The sequence below is a fragment of the Cuculus canorus genome, chromosome 2 (assembly GCF_017976375.1).
Source record: "Cuculus canorus isolate bCucCan1 chromosome 2, bCucCan1.pri, whole genome shotgun sequence".
Taxonomy (NCBI): Eukaryota; Metazoa; Chordata; class Aves; order Cuculiformes; family Cuculidae; genus Cuculus; species Cuculus canorus.
In genome coordinates, this window is record NC_071402.1 from 154,932,994 (window position 1) to 154,946,697 (window position 13,704).

The 13,704-nt window shown below is 37.6% G+C and overlaps 1 protein-coding gene across 1 annotated transcript in view; it reads right to left on the minus strand.

Annotated features, from left to right (window-relative positions):
* The window catches only part of LOC104057022 (sodium channel protein type 5 subunit alpha-like), a 35,587-nt gene extending 23,678 nt beyond the window's left edge, over positions 1-11,909 (minus strand). The window contains exons 1-10 of the mRNA XM_054058101.1: positions 11,655-11,909; positions 10,590-10,708; positions 8,903-8,998; positions 7,226-7,354; positions 6,373-6,464; positions 5,317-5,538; positions 2,969-3,026; positions 2,247-2,388; positions 1,616-1,813; positions 506-685 (exon numbers count right to left, since the gene is read on the minus strand). Of these exons, the coding sequence (XP_053914076.1) occupies positions 506-685; positions 1,616-1,813; positions 2,247-2,388; positions 2,969-3,026; positions 5,317-5,538; positions 6,373-6,464; positions 7,226-7,354; positions 8,903-8,998; positions 10,590-10,708; positions 11,655-11,909 (1,491 nt within the window). The remainder of the gene's footprint in view (positions 1-505; positions 686-1,615; positions 1,814-2,246; positions 2,389-2,968; positions 3,027-5,316; positions 5,539-6,372; positions 6,465-7,225; positions 7,355-8,902; positions 8,999-10,589; positions 10,709-11,654) is intronic.
* Between the last annotated feature and the right edge of the window lie 1,795 nt (positions 11,910-13,704).

A 13,704-nucleotide genomic window follows, 5' to 3' on the forward strand; every position in this document is an offset into this window, starting at 1 on the left:
CATAGAGAAAAATTTAGGAAGCAATAAATGTTCAGAGTTTCATAGTGTTTCCTGTCAACCACTGCAAGTCCAAAACTCTTATTTGATTTAGATTTTTCAGAAAGGATTATACTTATATTTTAAAAAGCACTATTATAAAACCCTACCAGCTGTAGCAGGTATTTTTGTGATAAGCTTTATATTTATATTTTAAGTAAGAATTTTTAACAGAGAATGATGACAAAGTAGTAAATTTCTGATAGTTATTCACCTTTTTCTATTTCCCAGTGTCATAGAAAATGTATTTTAGCTGTTATTATAACTTTACTTCCATTCTTTGTTCACAATATTTCCTTTTCAAGTTAATTTTTGCATATAATTCTTCCTTATCCAAAAAGATTGTTTATTTTAAAGACTTAAGAATGATTACTGTTTGTAATGGGATTTTGTTTGTGCTTTCAGGAAATTTATTCTAATATTAAAACTGGGAAAGCTGTAGGGATCTCAGATTCAGACAATAGATTACCAACTTTCGTTGACTGTCTGTGGACTGTGATTTGGGGAATTGTTCTTCTTCATTATCTTCTGTCCCCAAGGACTTATTTCTCTTTATCCTATTCCTTCGTCCTTTGATTTCTTTGGGAGACAGAGAAGAGGCTTCGAAGGAGTTAATTGACAGGATATCAATTCCTTTAATACCCAATGACTGAAAATAAAACAAGAACATAGACAATATTTTGCCGAGTACTTTGAATATAAGCAGCAAGAAAACGTCTGTACTCTGTATTATTTCCTCTTAACAAACTGTGTTTCACAATACTCAAAAATCTTCTAATATGTGATAACGATAAAAGAAAGAGGAGAGAATTTCCCCAACATGTGGAGCACTAAACAATTTGTAATTTGCAGTATGTTACACTATCATGTGTGTTGGGCCTGTCATGGGCAAAACATGGAGCTCCTGTTTCTCCATCAGACAGATTTTCTTACAACAAAAATACAGTTTGGAAATAATACTGCAGAACATATTCTTTTCCTCAAATAAATGCTCGAACAATATTAAAAGTCAGCCTTTTCGTTGGGGATCCTTGGGACTGTATTCACAGTCTGTCTGATTTTCCTTCCCATACTGACTTTAGGATGATATTTTCAAAACTCAGGAATGTTTTGTTCAAGAAGGTTCTAAGGCATTTAAGTTACCAAGAGAATTTTCACTTAACTGTAATAGGTTTTGGCTCAGTTTTTAATTCAGTTGATCAACTGAATTACTGTATATTTCTCTGTTCAGCAGCCTACAATGATAAAATAGAAGAATTTTTTTTTTTAAAAAAACTTATTTTCTTTTGGAAACTGCTAGCTGATGGGATTACATTTTCTATATTTTAAAATACTATTTTTCTTACAGCAGACTTTAATGCTTATTATCCTCAACAAAATTTCTTCTTTCTCAGGAAAAGTACACAGCTGAACAAGGAATTGCTCATATAGCTCTAGGAATTACTACTTTCAATAATTTATCCCTTCCTCCTGTTCCTGTGACTACTCTATACAGCCATGTACAAAGAGTGATGCTTTTTCTCATGTAACTGACAACACAGCACTGAGACTAATGCTTGAAAGGGAATAATTTAAATACCTCCTGCTCCTTCTGTAACAATTCCATGGCTTCCCGAAATTTCCTTTCTTTTGCCTCTGTTTCAGCGATGGTGGCCTTGTTCTGGTCTTCATATGCCATTGTTACTACAGCAAGAATCAAGTTGACTAGATAAAATGAGCCCAGAAAGATGACCAGCATGAAGAAGAGTATATACACCTTCCCAGAAGCTCTGAGGGTCTGTAAGCAACACACCCCAGAGATAAAAATTACCAAATTACCAATGGACACAATGTTTTAGGAAGCTTAAATGGCACTATCCCTTCCTTGTCCCTTCTTCCCCTTCTTTCTTCCTCTTCCTATACCATTGCCTATGAGTCGCTCATCGTATACCCCATGGGGACAATTAAGGATGTATTGTTATATTTTTGATGGACAATACAGGACCCCTTCAGTTCTTTTTTTCCAGTCCATAAACCAGCAGGAGTATTGCTGGGAAGCACATCAGAATTCCTTTTCAAGGAGTTAAAGCTTGCTAGAAAGGAGAACATAGTCTTGATGACTTGCAGCTATTGCTTTTTTTTTTGAGGTTTCTTGTCCTCTCTATGCATTTTCTGCTTCAGCTATTGCTTTCCCTGGAAGATCAGTTCTGTATTATGCACAAATTAGGTACCTGCTGGTACAGACGCTCCCAGTAGTCCTGCGTCATTAGGCGGAATAAGGAAAGAAAAGCCCAGCCAAATGTATCAAAACTAGTGAAACCATAATCAGGATTTGGCCCGATTTGCTGGCATGTATAGTCTGGAGGGCAGGTCCTAGAAGTAACAATAAAAAATGGAGCTCTTATAACTCTGCAGCTTTCAAGGAAAACTTCACCTTATGTGAGATTTCTGATTATTATTTAGCTCTGCGTTTCATTAGATTGCAAACAAATTTTCTACTCCAGTTATTACTGGCTGGAAAGTGGGATGGATAAAACAGCACCCACAACCTAGCAACAAAGGAAGAAGACAGGCTGGAATAGAGCACCAACCCAGAAAATCTCCCTCATCACCAATCCTTGTCCCCTGCCCCTCCCTGCAAGGCAGCCACTTCTCTCTCCTTGCCTAAATCTACCCTCCAAAATCCATGGGGTTTCTTCCTTACATTAACATTTGTGAAGCTTCACAGAGAAGAAAGTACCTCTCCTCTGACCTGAATAAGCCAACTGCAGGTTCATGCTTTGTTCTCTCAAAGTATTAAATTTTCTATTTACTATATTTTGTTGCCTATGTTCTTGGTTCAGCATTCAAAGGTAGTCTGGAATTGCTGCTTTCATTTCTTTTGACCAAGCAAATACAGAAACATTGAGGCAGAGAAAACTTCCAAACAAGAAATATTCATAAGTGCGCTTACCCAGCACCAGGACCACACAGCAAAACTTCTGAGGTGCCTTCTTTCTTAGCAAAGTATGCTATAAAAAAGGGGGAAAATATTAAAAACCAAACACTTTCTGGCCTGACTCCCCTATCCTTTAACATGATGAGTAATCACTGACCTGTAAGAGTATGTGCACAAACATACAAATTGCTGTGTAGCAAATATGAAATGAGCATTCAAAAGAGAGAGATTTCCTATGCTCACAGTGATTGCACGGGATTGCAAGATGCCCTGCCCTCATTTATAAACATACGTACGTGTATACATAAATTTCAGTCCTTAAAACAGAATTTTAAAAACAGTAATATCACTTTGGCCACATCTGTATAAAGGAAACCAAAGATCGGAAGGCTCAGGCTCAAGCACAGTCCTTGGAATGATTATTAGTAGCACAAACTCTGGCACAGTTTTGGCCCCCCGCAATTATTCCTCTCCAGGGGTACATCATTTAGGGTAGCATAATCAAGTTCTGTTTCCAATGAGCAATGAAAACCAAGTCCTGTTTTGAGGAAGAAGAAAGAGCATTTGGCTGTGTGGATACACACCATGCTATGTCACTACCTTGCTGAGCTAATCAGCAGATCCTAACCCTCTTAGCTGAGAAACACAGATTTGTCCATTGGGATACTGGAGCTGTGCCCCTTTTTGACCTCTTCCTTTACTTCTCTTAGCAGAATAGCTGATGCCTGAGCTAGCAGCAAACTGAAAGTAATAATAGCTTTAATGCTAATAGCTAATTAGCCTCATTAAAATGTGAGGTTATTATCCCAGATGCAAGGAAGGTGTTGTGTTCTCCTGGTATTTCTTAAGCCTCAGCTGTGCTCATCAGGTAAGTCAGAGCCAGCAGGAATCTTTACTATCAATACCATGTAAACACATCATAAAGGGCTGAGTCACTCTCTGGGCTACTTTTCACCTCAATTCTGCGTCTCTGCTCCCCCAAACTGACAAAGAGGGTTTTTAAATAAGATTCAGTGATTGAGCTTCAGAGAATCATAATAGCATTTAGTTCACCAGGTTGGATCTGGGAACTTAATGCTATGTAAACACCAAAGCAACTCATAAAATTATACAGAAAATCATTTAATGGAAAACTCTGCTTACTCTAAGTCAAATCCTGCAGGAAAGTCATTTAGCTTTCATTAAGCAGCCCTCCTGTTCCTATTGCCATCATTGCACATCACACTAAAAACAAGATGTATAATGTGGGTTGTGAACAAGAAAAAGTTTGATTAAAAATGCTGATTTTTCAATCCTTGTGTCCTACTTTTTCCAGGCCTTTATACAGCTGAAATGTTTTACACTTAAAGAAACCCAACAACCAACATCCATCCATGCTGCCCCAAACCCAAAAAGAATAAAATTATTTTGTTTTCTGTTCCTTTAACACAGAAAATTAGTATTTTGGTATAAGTAAATTACTTTGTTCTCATGTATGGGTTTTTTGGTAGGTATACTTGCAAAAAGGTTTTACTGACAGATGTTTATATAAAAGATTTTCTTCCCTTGGACTATGAAGTTATTAAAGAAATCCTGTCTGAACAAATCTCCCACACGGAGCGTACACAAACACCAATCCTGTGTAGTTTTTTAATGTATTTCAACATTTCCTTTGGGAGAATGTTTTTCTCCTCATATAACTGCTACTAAGTCTGAACTCGCTGATGGAGATTTTCTTCAGTGATGAAACTTTCTTCATATTTGTAGCATAGATATTGTCTACTTTCGGTGTATATTTTTCATGTATATTGAGGCTTTTCTTTGCTGAATTGCACCTTACAGTTGCTGCTCCTCTGAGAATGCTTCAGTGCTCTATGCTTCTATCACCAGCCTCAGTCAGGAGGCATACATGAAAGATATATGTTGTATATATCTTAGATAAGAGATAAAACATATATCACATATTTAAGGTATATATGATGGAAGAAGAAAGTATTTTGACTTTTAAATTAATTCATCTGCTTCAAGATGAAGAGTACTTCACTGAACGAAGGTGTACGAACTCTTAAATATGTAGTAAAAGGTGACCTTTGGGGAATTACAGCAAAGAATGAACTAATGCATATTTCAGTTTATCTTATCATTCTGGGAAACAGAGCTGGATGTTACTGGAAAATTTGGAAGTATTATTTCATATAATGAAGGGAAGGGTTGCATTCCTGGCTGTCTGCAAGCTGCTCTGGCAATCTGAAGGCCATTATCAGATAGTTATCAAAATAGAAATCATGAAAATATCAATATCATTTACTGCAGTGGTTATACATGCATGCATTGGTGTCTATATTGTAATATAAAAGAGTTGCAGAATTAAGGAGAAAAATTACCTGAGTAATTAGCAAACATTTCATAGGAATCCCACTTTTTTTTAATATAGTCAGATATTTCATTGAACTCTGTAGAGTTTCTGACACACTTTCGTCTTAAATTGCCCTTAAAAAGCTGGAGGCCTATAAGGGCAAAGACACTCAGGCAGAAAACGGTCAGGATCATCACATTGGCAAGTTTTTTAACAGACTGGATAAGTGCCCCTACAATGATCTTGAGTCCTAGGAAGACAAAAGAATGAAAAAACTGAGATTAATGGAGTCAAAAAACGTATAGCAACAGAAGTACAAAATGACTGAGAAATATGTGGCAAATACGTTCGTAATCCAAGTACAGCTTGGATGAGAGAATTACTGTGAGAACAATATTTTTTGTCCTGATTTTATTGACCCCAGAATTTCCAGATGTTCCTTCAATTCCCTGTAAGATATTTAGACAAGGGTTTGGAAACAGATATAATCTAGTTTTTCTTATCTGGAAAAAGTAATTTGCATAATCCAATTGAAATTTCCAACACTGACAATCTATAAAGAATCTGGAAACACTGGAAACAACAATGAATATGATCAGGAACACCAGAAAGAGAAGACAGGGGCAACCTACTGATTCTTGATTTGTGTTAGTCATGAGAAAAAATAAAATGACTGTATAACTAAGGGGAGAGTGAAAAAGAAAGGTCTTCCAGGAGTGATGTAAGATCATTGATAATAAAGTCCATTCAGTCACCGGAGGTGTTTCTGTTGGGCTATAACAAACAGACCAGCTAGAAGAATGTTCTGTAAAAATGATATAATAAAGGGTCAACAAAATCACGCAGAATGAAAATAAATTAAACACAAGATTATTTCTAACACTTGATATAGTCTGTTTGAGCTGGGTGGATTGAGACACTATTCATGTCCATGCATTTAGCTCTGTCTGCAACCTGTGAGATATAGAGAGAAAAAAAAGAAAGAAAAAAGAAAGAAAAAAGAGAAGGCAAAAGCCAACATTTTGATTGGACTAAAGAATCGGTTGCAAATAACAGTAAATAGTCAGCAAATAAGGTTTCTTACCTGGGACTACTGAAATGGTTTTTAAAGCTCTCAGAACCCTGAAAGTCCGAAGGACAGACACGCTCCCCAAGTTACTAAATGCTCCCACGTATCTGCAAAGTCAGGATGTGATGTCAAATGGTTGAATGGAGAGTAATTATTTTATAATGGCCATTCTTAACTGTCAATCCTTCTGAGCATATTTGAAGCATTAATGAACTACATATCAAGGATCTGTTTGAACATTTCTAAAATAGAGGCCCATTTCTTGATTATTACAGTTTCCTTTGCTCTTGACTTGTGCACGACCGCTTTTGTGTCAGCATCTTAAAAACACCATGCATTTAAAATGTAAACAAAGATAACACTCAAAATTATTCCTTTCAGGATGAAACAGTGGCTGAAATAGTTTGACATCCCTTCTGTGGCTGCATCTAACCAGTATAAAAGCTTTTTAATTACTGCAAACTGAACTCAACTATTTTTTTTTTTTGAGATAAAGAACCCAAATTTAACCCACTGCCCTGGTGTCACCATTCTATTTTCAAACTAACATTTTAATTCACGGGATCAGTATGTCTGTATTTGGCAGCCCAGCTATATTTCACTGACTGAAATGCATCTGTTCAGGTACGCTCACCACGGTGTATATTGTGCTCTTCACACCTCTACTTTCTTCTTGAATGTCTCATACGTTATTGTTGTACAGTGAGCGATAAACCAGGGGCAGGAGTCAACGGCCAAGATAGTTTTGGATGCAGTTAGGATGCACAGGGGTTTTATTTGTACTGCAAAGAGACTTTTGCACCACAACAAGAACTTCAAATACAGACCACAAGCTCAGATAATCCATATTGCGCATGTTGCCACTTACGCCATAAGGATAACAGTGAAATCCAACCAGTTCCAGGGATCTCGAAGGAAAGTGAATTCATTTAGACAGAATCCTCTTGCCAATATTTTTATCAATGATTCAAAAGTGTAAATGCCAGTGAAAGTAAATCTAACGGAGGAAGAAAAGTGCCAAAGGAAAACAGCAACATTAGCAATTAACAGAAGAGAGACAGTCAGACTATTTCCTGTTTTGGCCAACAAACCAAGCCAATACTGCAGAGAAGTAGTGGAAAGACTGCTGTTGATTTCAGTGTATTCTATCACTATCTGACTGATACGGAATTTGAGACAGTAGTTGACTGCAATCTGGATGTGGTTATTAATGTGCATGCCTGTGTCATATTTTTTTTTGGCATTCAACAACTTTTTTCAAACTCTTTCAAGTGAGTCCCCATAATTTAAGAAAAATAAAACTCCTAGCTACTTGCTAAATTACATATCAAAATTTGTATCTTCCTCTGGTTTCAAGAGGCAAAGCGAATGTGTGATATGCTGCGTATTATTTACTTTGGGCAGGCAGCATCCATTTCTTTGCAAAACGTTTAGAACACTTAGAGCAATACAAGTGTACGGGATTTTCAATTTAAGATGGCAATTACTCTTATTAATGGACAATTATAAGTAAAAGCTCTTCTGGATTTACCGAGTGCACTTATCATTTCAACAAGGCAGTGATCTCCCTATAGAATTCAAGAGACATTTGTTTGGTAGTCAGCAAATGCACTAAGAAATTATATGGACATAGCGCTTCCCTTCTACTTTGGAAAGGAGTATTCTGAAATTATTATTGAAATGCATCTGAACAATAGTCTTGATGCCAACAGCAGCGACATCGTTCATCTAACTTTTAATGCTCTCATAGGTAAAGAAGCATCTCAGCATCTGCTGGAGATACGTATATTAATACCATGCAGAGTCTTGTTTCTGCGTTCATGAGGATTTGCCATTCCCAGCTGTTTCAATGTCATGTAACATTAGGCAGTCAAAATCAATTTTAGAGCTGCTTTTAAAATTAAATATTCTGGATTTTTTTCTTTTGCCTTATGTGTTTAAATTGTCAGGGTTCCTATTCTAACATTTTTATGAAAAAGTGAAAGCTGAAACATTCTTTAAAAAAAAAATAAAAACATGGGATTATCCAGTTTAAGTGTGACTACAAAGTCATGGGTTTATTGTGATTTAACATTGTGAGTGTTGGCAGGGCTGAAGAGAAGAGCTTTACTTTCTTACAGTGTCCTGCATGCCAGGAGGTTCTGACAGAATCTTCTATTAGAGTAAAACTCAGCATTGCAATGTTATTAGAAGGAATTTTAAAAGACAGAAGCTCTTGATGTGCTTCATCAGCATCAGCAACTATGGGAAATGTAGCTGGATAAAGAGCAAATAATTATTGAGCAAATCAAGAAAGTAGGGTAACAAACTGGACAGACGAAACTAGTTCAACAGTGGAACTTAATCTACACTTACTCTCTCCTATGACACCACAATTACTGTATATATGGAGTTTAAAGACAAAAGTACTCATTCAAAGCAAAAAATAGGCAAAAAAAATAAAATCCCCCGTAAACTATCTCGAGTGAAAGTGGCAAGATAAGTCTCAATAATGCAGTGGTGTAACTATGGAATAAAAAAACCATACATACCCGCAGATACTTACTCAACATACTTGTTCCATGAAGGAGATGCAGACTCAGTCATAGCCATAAATGCACAATTAGTTAAAATAGTGCACATGATAAACAAAGTGAATAATGTAATTCATGGGAGTGAAGGTAAAGACTATGACACTGTTACAGAAATGTAAGTAGATATCCTAACAGTAATAATTATAGCGTCTAGATTCTAGGTGCATATAAGAACTGAATACACACGTACTTGCTGATTTTGAGCCATATCAGATGACAACACAATGTTGTTGTTACTCATGCCATCTGGACTTCTGTATAGGCTGCTGCTCTAAGAGATCTGCTGTTCTAAGCACTGCAGACTCGGTAGAAGGATCCTCAACCTGTGGGAGGTAGGATTTCTAGTTTCGTTTTGTAGCATAAAAGTTAGAACTCTGCCCAAGATCATACAGATAAAGTGCAAATCCGACTGTAAGTTGGTAGAGCTGTGCTCTCCTGAAGGAATAATGTGGAGTCTTCCAGGATACTTGCAGGTTTCTTAAAGTGCTCTAGGTGCCTGCGTTTAGCCAACTCTTGGGGCTGCCAGCTATTCCTTGGGACCTGCTGACTCCAGGGTATGAATGGAAACTTGGGTATCCAGCTTACATGTAGACACCTAAGCTTAAGCACTGGCATCTGGAGATTAATCTGATGCTTTGTGTCATACCACACATTTTGGTAATCCAGGAAATAGATGTACATCAGAAAGATTTCTAGCCTTTCCATCATGCATCCTCTTATCCCCACAAAACGTCTCCTGGCTTTAGCCTAGGCATGGTCAAACTGTCACAAACCCAGCTGTAGAAATGTCAATATCGGCCAACTTGCTGCCTGAGAAAAGTCTCAGATGAGAGGCATCACTCCTCCAGGAACGTCTACACCCTGCCACAATGACATCTTTGGACCCCTTGCAGCTAACTCAGCATCGTACAGTCAGGAAATGCCTGGAAACCTAAAATCCACATAGGATACTGCAGAATCTGCACTGGGCCTGATTCAGCCCCAGGTGACAGTGTTATTGCTCTGATCTCATCCCCCAGCGCCAAACTGGAGCAATAGATTTATTATTCCCATTCCCTAAATTTGATATATGAGGCGGGATCTATGTTACCTTTATATTCCAAAGACATTGTTTGTAACGTTATCCTGAAAATCTTCCCTTTCGTATACCAAAGGCATATTTTTTTTATCTGATTTCCTAAAGAAACTAAGTTGGTATATTTCTTTCTTTCTAAGTGTTTTCATATGTGTGCCTGTCTATCTCAGCCTTTTTTTACTTAAAATTGGCCAGTGGTTGATCAGCTTTGGTACATGAGTTGAAATTAATTCCTCCAGTTTGGGTAAACAGAAGATGGGGAAGAGGATAGAGATATTATAATTTTTTTCACTATATAAGGCTTCAGCATGAGATGCTTGTTTTGAGCCATCAGATAACTGATGATTCTCAAAACACAAATCTGGAGAAAACCAGGCTTCAATATCCCCAGCAGTCACAAAACTATTTATTTCTAAGTAGCACATAAGCACCAAGACAAAAATAATCTCTAAGGTAATTCATATTTAGAAGTCATCTGGAGTGAGGAAAAGACTAGATGCATTCAGTGGTCTGAAATATAAAAGCACAGGATTATACAGTGTTTTTGTAACAACAGAGAGCAAATGGAGCCAACAAAAGGATATGAATGTACTAAAATTTTAATTGCTGTTCTTCGGATAGGATGGAAGGGACTGAGGATCCATAAGGCACGTGTAGCAGTAAATCTGAAGATAGTTTTCTGTTTGTTTAGCACTATGAAAACCTTTAAAATAAGAAACATGAAGTAAAGTTTTCAGGAAGTTGAATACAGACAATATTTTTATTCTATGTCCTGACATATCAGTTGATAAGAAAGAGCTTGATTTTAAATTTATTCTGTCTGTTTAAATAGGAAGATTTTTTTTAATATTTTGTTATCCTTTTGCCATAAACTGATGAATGATTTAATACCCATAAATGGTCAAGCTGCAAAAAAAAATTTCTCAGTATCAATTTATTTTTTAAACCTTAGGACTTGCAGAGCTGTGCACAGAACTAATCTTGCTTATGACTATTCTTGTCAAAAAAATCAAACACCTCATTGAATCAAGATATATAGAGATGGAAGGAAGAATTGCAGCCTTTACCATTATTATATTAACCATTTCTGAAGCAATAAGCTTAATTTCTAATGGATTAGTTCAAACTTATCTAATTTTATTGATGATCATATTCTTCCATAATTTGTGATTACAATATGGAGCTGAATAAGAAGGTTTATAGGAATCATCAGTAAAGGTTTTAAAATCATTTTGTACTTGAGTGATCATGTATTGTATACGGAAGTGGAGCATAAGAATTGAGGTAGAGAGGAACACGTTTAAAACAATGAAATTTAAGAAAACTAACAAAATTATTATAATCTCTTGTAGATCTGTCTCAAAACTCCCTTTTCTTCCTTTATTCATTTTATTTTACCTGCTTCCATTTGGATTCAAATGTTAACAAAGTTCATATTATTTAATTTCTATAATTAAAAATCAAGCTTTTCTTAAGGAAAATTAATGTCATTCAGCTATGCCAAGTGCCTGTACTATTATAATCTAGAAAGGGATGATAGCTTTTCCAGAGGGATGTAAGGAAACCTGTTTGATAGATCGTTCACACAAACACTTCTTAGCCACACAAAAAACCCAAGTTATAATCTTAGCATCTGGATTGGCTCTAACCTTATGATCTTTGTAGTATGGGTCGAGATCCTCCAGTGGTTCTCCAATGAGCTCTGGAGGAGGATTTCCATAGAGAGCTGGTAACTTCTGGAAAGCTTTTAAGTCAAGTTGAGGACGTGGTTTCTCCTCAGGTTTCAGGTCTACAGTATTTCTTCGACAATTCCTCTTGGCAGCAATTCTTTTTTCAATAGCAGCCAAGGATTCATGAGTGAACTTACGGAAGTTGTTGGTACCAGGAAGTAAGAGCTCAGCCATTTTTCATTATTTTCTTCCTGTCACAGATTCTGTCCCAAGAACAGAAATAAGTAGAGAAAAAAATCAAGATAAGTAACTCCCAAATAGGTAAGTTACGAAAATTTAAAAACTTTGCCTATCTGTGGTTAATAACATAAAATTTCTGAACCATCAGCTTCTAAAAAAAAGTGTATGATCAATACATTTTTTAGTGAGACTTCTGTTCAGCATTTTGTTTTAATTGTGTATCTGATGGAATGTTGGTAGATCTCCAGAAATTTATGAAGATATTTCGAACACCTAATTCAAGACACTTGTTATCCTAACTGCTCTTGAGCTGTTGCTTAGGAAAATCTAAGGTGCTAATTTAACCCAATGTTTGGAATTGGGACAGCAAAACCCATGAAACTGCAATGACATCAAATATCTGGGAGTTGTATGGGACGTATGGGGTCAAGTGAGATCACGCAGAGAGAAAAATCAGAAGCACTAAAGTCCAGCTAGAACTTAAACTGGCCAATCTGTGAAAGATAATAAAAAAATCTTCCTACAAATGCATTAACAACAAAAGGAGAGCCAAGGAGAATCTCCATCCTTTACTGGACGCAGAGGAGACAGTAGTGCAAAGGATAATAATGAAGTACTTAACGCCTCCTTTGCCTCAGTCTTTAACAGTAAGGGAAGATGTTCTCCGGGCATTCAGCTTCATAAGCCAGAAGACAGGGAGGAAGAGCAAAAAAGCTCCCATGATCCAAGAGGAAATGGCGAAAAAACTTTGCTGGGTGAAAAAACCTGGCTGGATGGCTGGGCCCAGAGAGTAGTGGTAAATGGAGGTAAATCCAGCTGAAGGCCTGTCACAAGTGGTGTTCCCCAGGGCTCAGTGTTGGGTCCAGTCTGTTCAATATCTTTATCAATGACCTGGATGAAGGAATTGAATGCAGATGACACTAAGCTGGGAGGAAGTGTTGATCTGCTTGAGTAGGGAGCTTCTGCAAAGGGATCTGAAGAGGTTCGACTGCTGGGCTGAGACCAGCGGGATGAGGTTCAACGAGGCCAAGTGCTGAGTCCTGTGCTTGGTACACAATGACCTTGTGCAGCGTTACAGGCTTAGGGAAGAGTGGCTGGAAAGCTGCCTGGCAGAGAAGTACCTGGGAGTGTGGGCTGACAGCTGACTGAAACTGAGCCAGCAATGTGCCCAGGTGGCTAAGCATCTTGGCTTGTATCAGAAACAGTGTGGCCAACAGGACCAGGAAAATGACTCTGCCTCTGTACTCAGCACTGGTGAGACAGCACCTCGAATACTGTGTTCAGTTTTGGGCCCCTCACCATAAGAAAGACATTGAAAATCATGGAGCGTGTCCAGAGGAGAGCAATGAAGCTGGTGAAGGGGCTGCAGAACTATTCTCACGAGGGGTGGCCGGGTACTTAGAGTAAGACCATCGAGACCTGCATCCTTGTGCTAAACTCACTCAAAAGCTTTTTAAGGAAATTCCTCTAAAATATTTTGTTTGATTATGACCTCAAGAATGATGCTGTACAGAGTCTCAGAGCTACTGCATCAGTGCAGTCCAACTTAGGGATTGCAAAATGATCCCATCTGGTCAAGGACTTTGCCCAGGATCACTGCTGAGTCTGCATGGGAGAAGATGACACACAGCCAGCTCATTCCATCCAGGAGCTACCACCACCAGTTCAATGTGTCCTTCAAAGGTGACTCCATAACTAGCAGTCAGAACTTAATCTTGGAAATATTAAGCTGTCTTTGCTGGACAACTGTCAGATGACCTGCTCTTGCACCTTTCCTTTCCGGGCACCA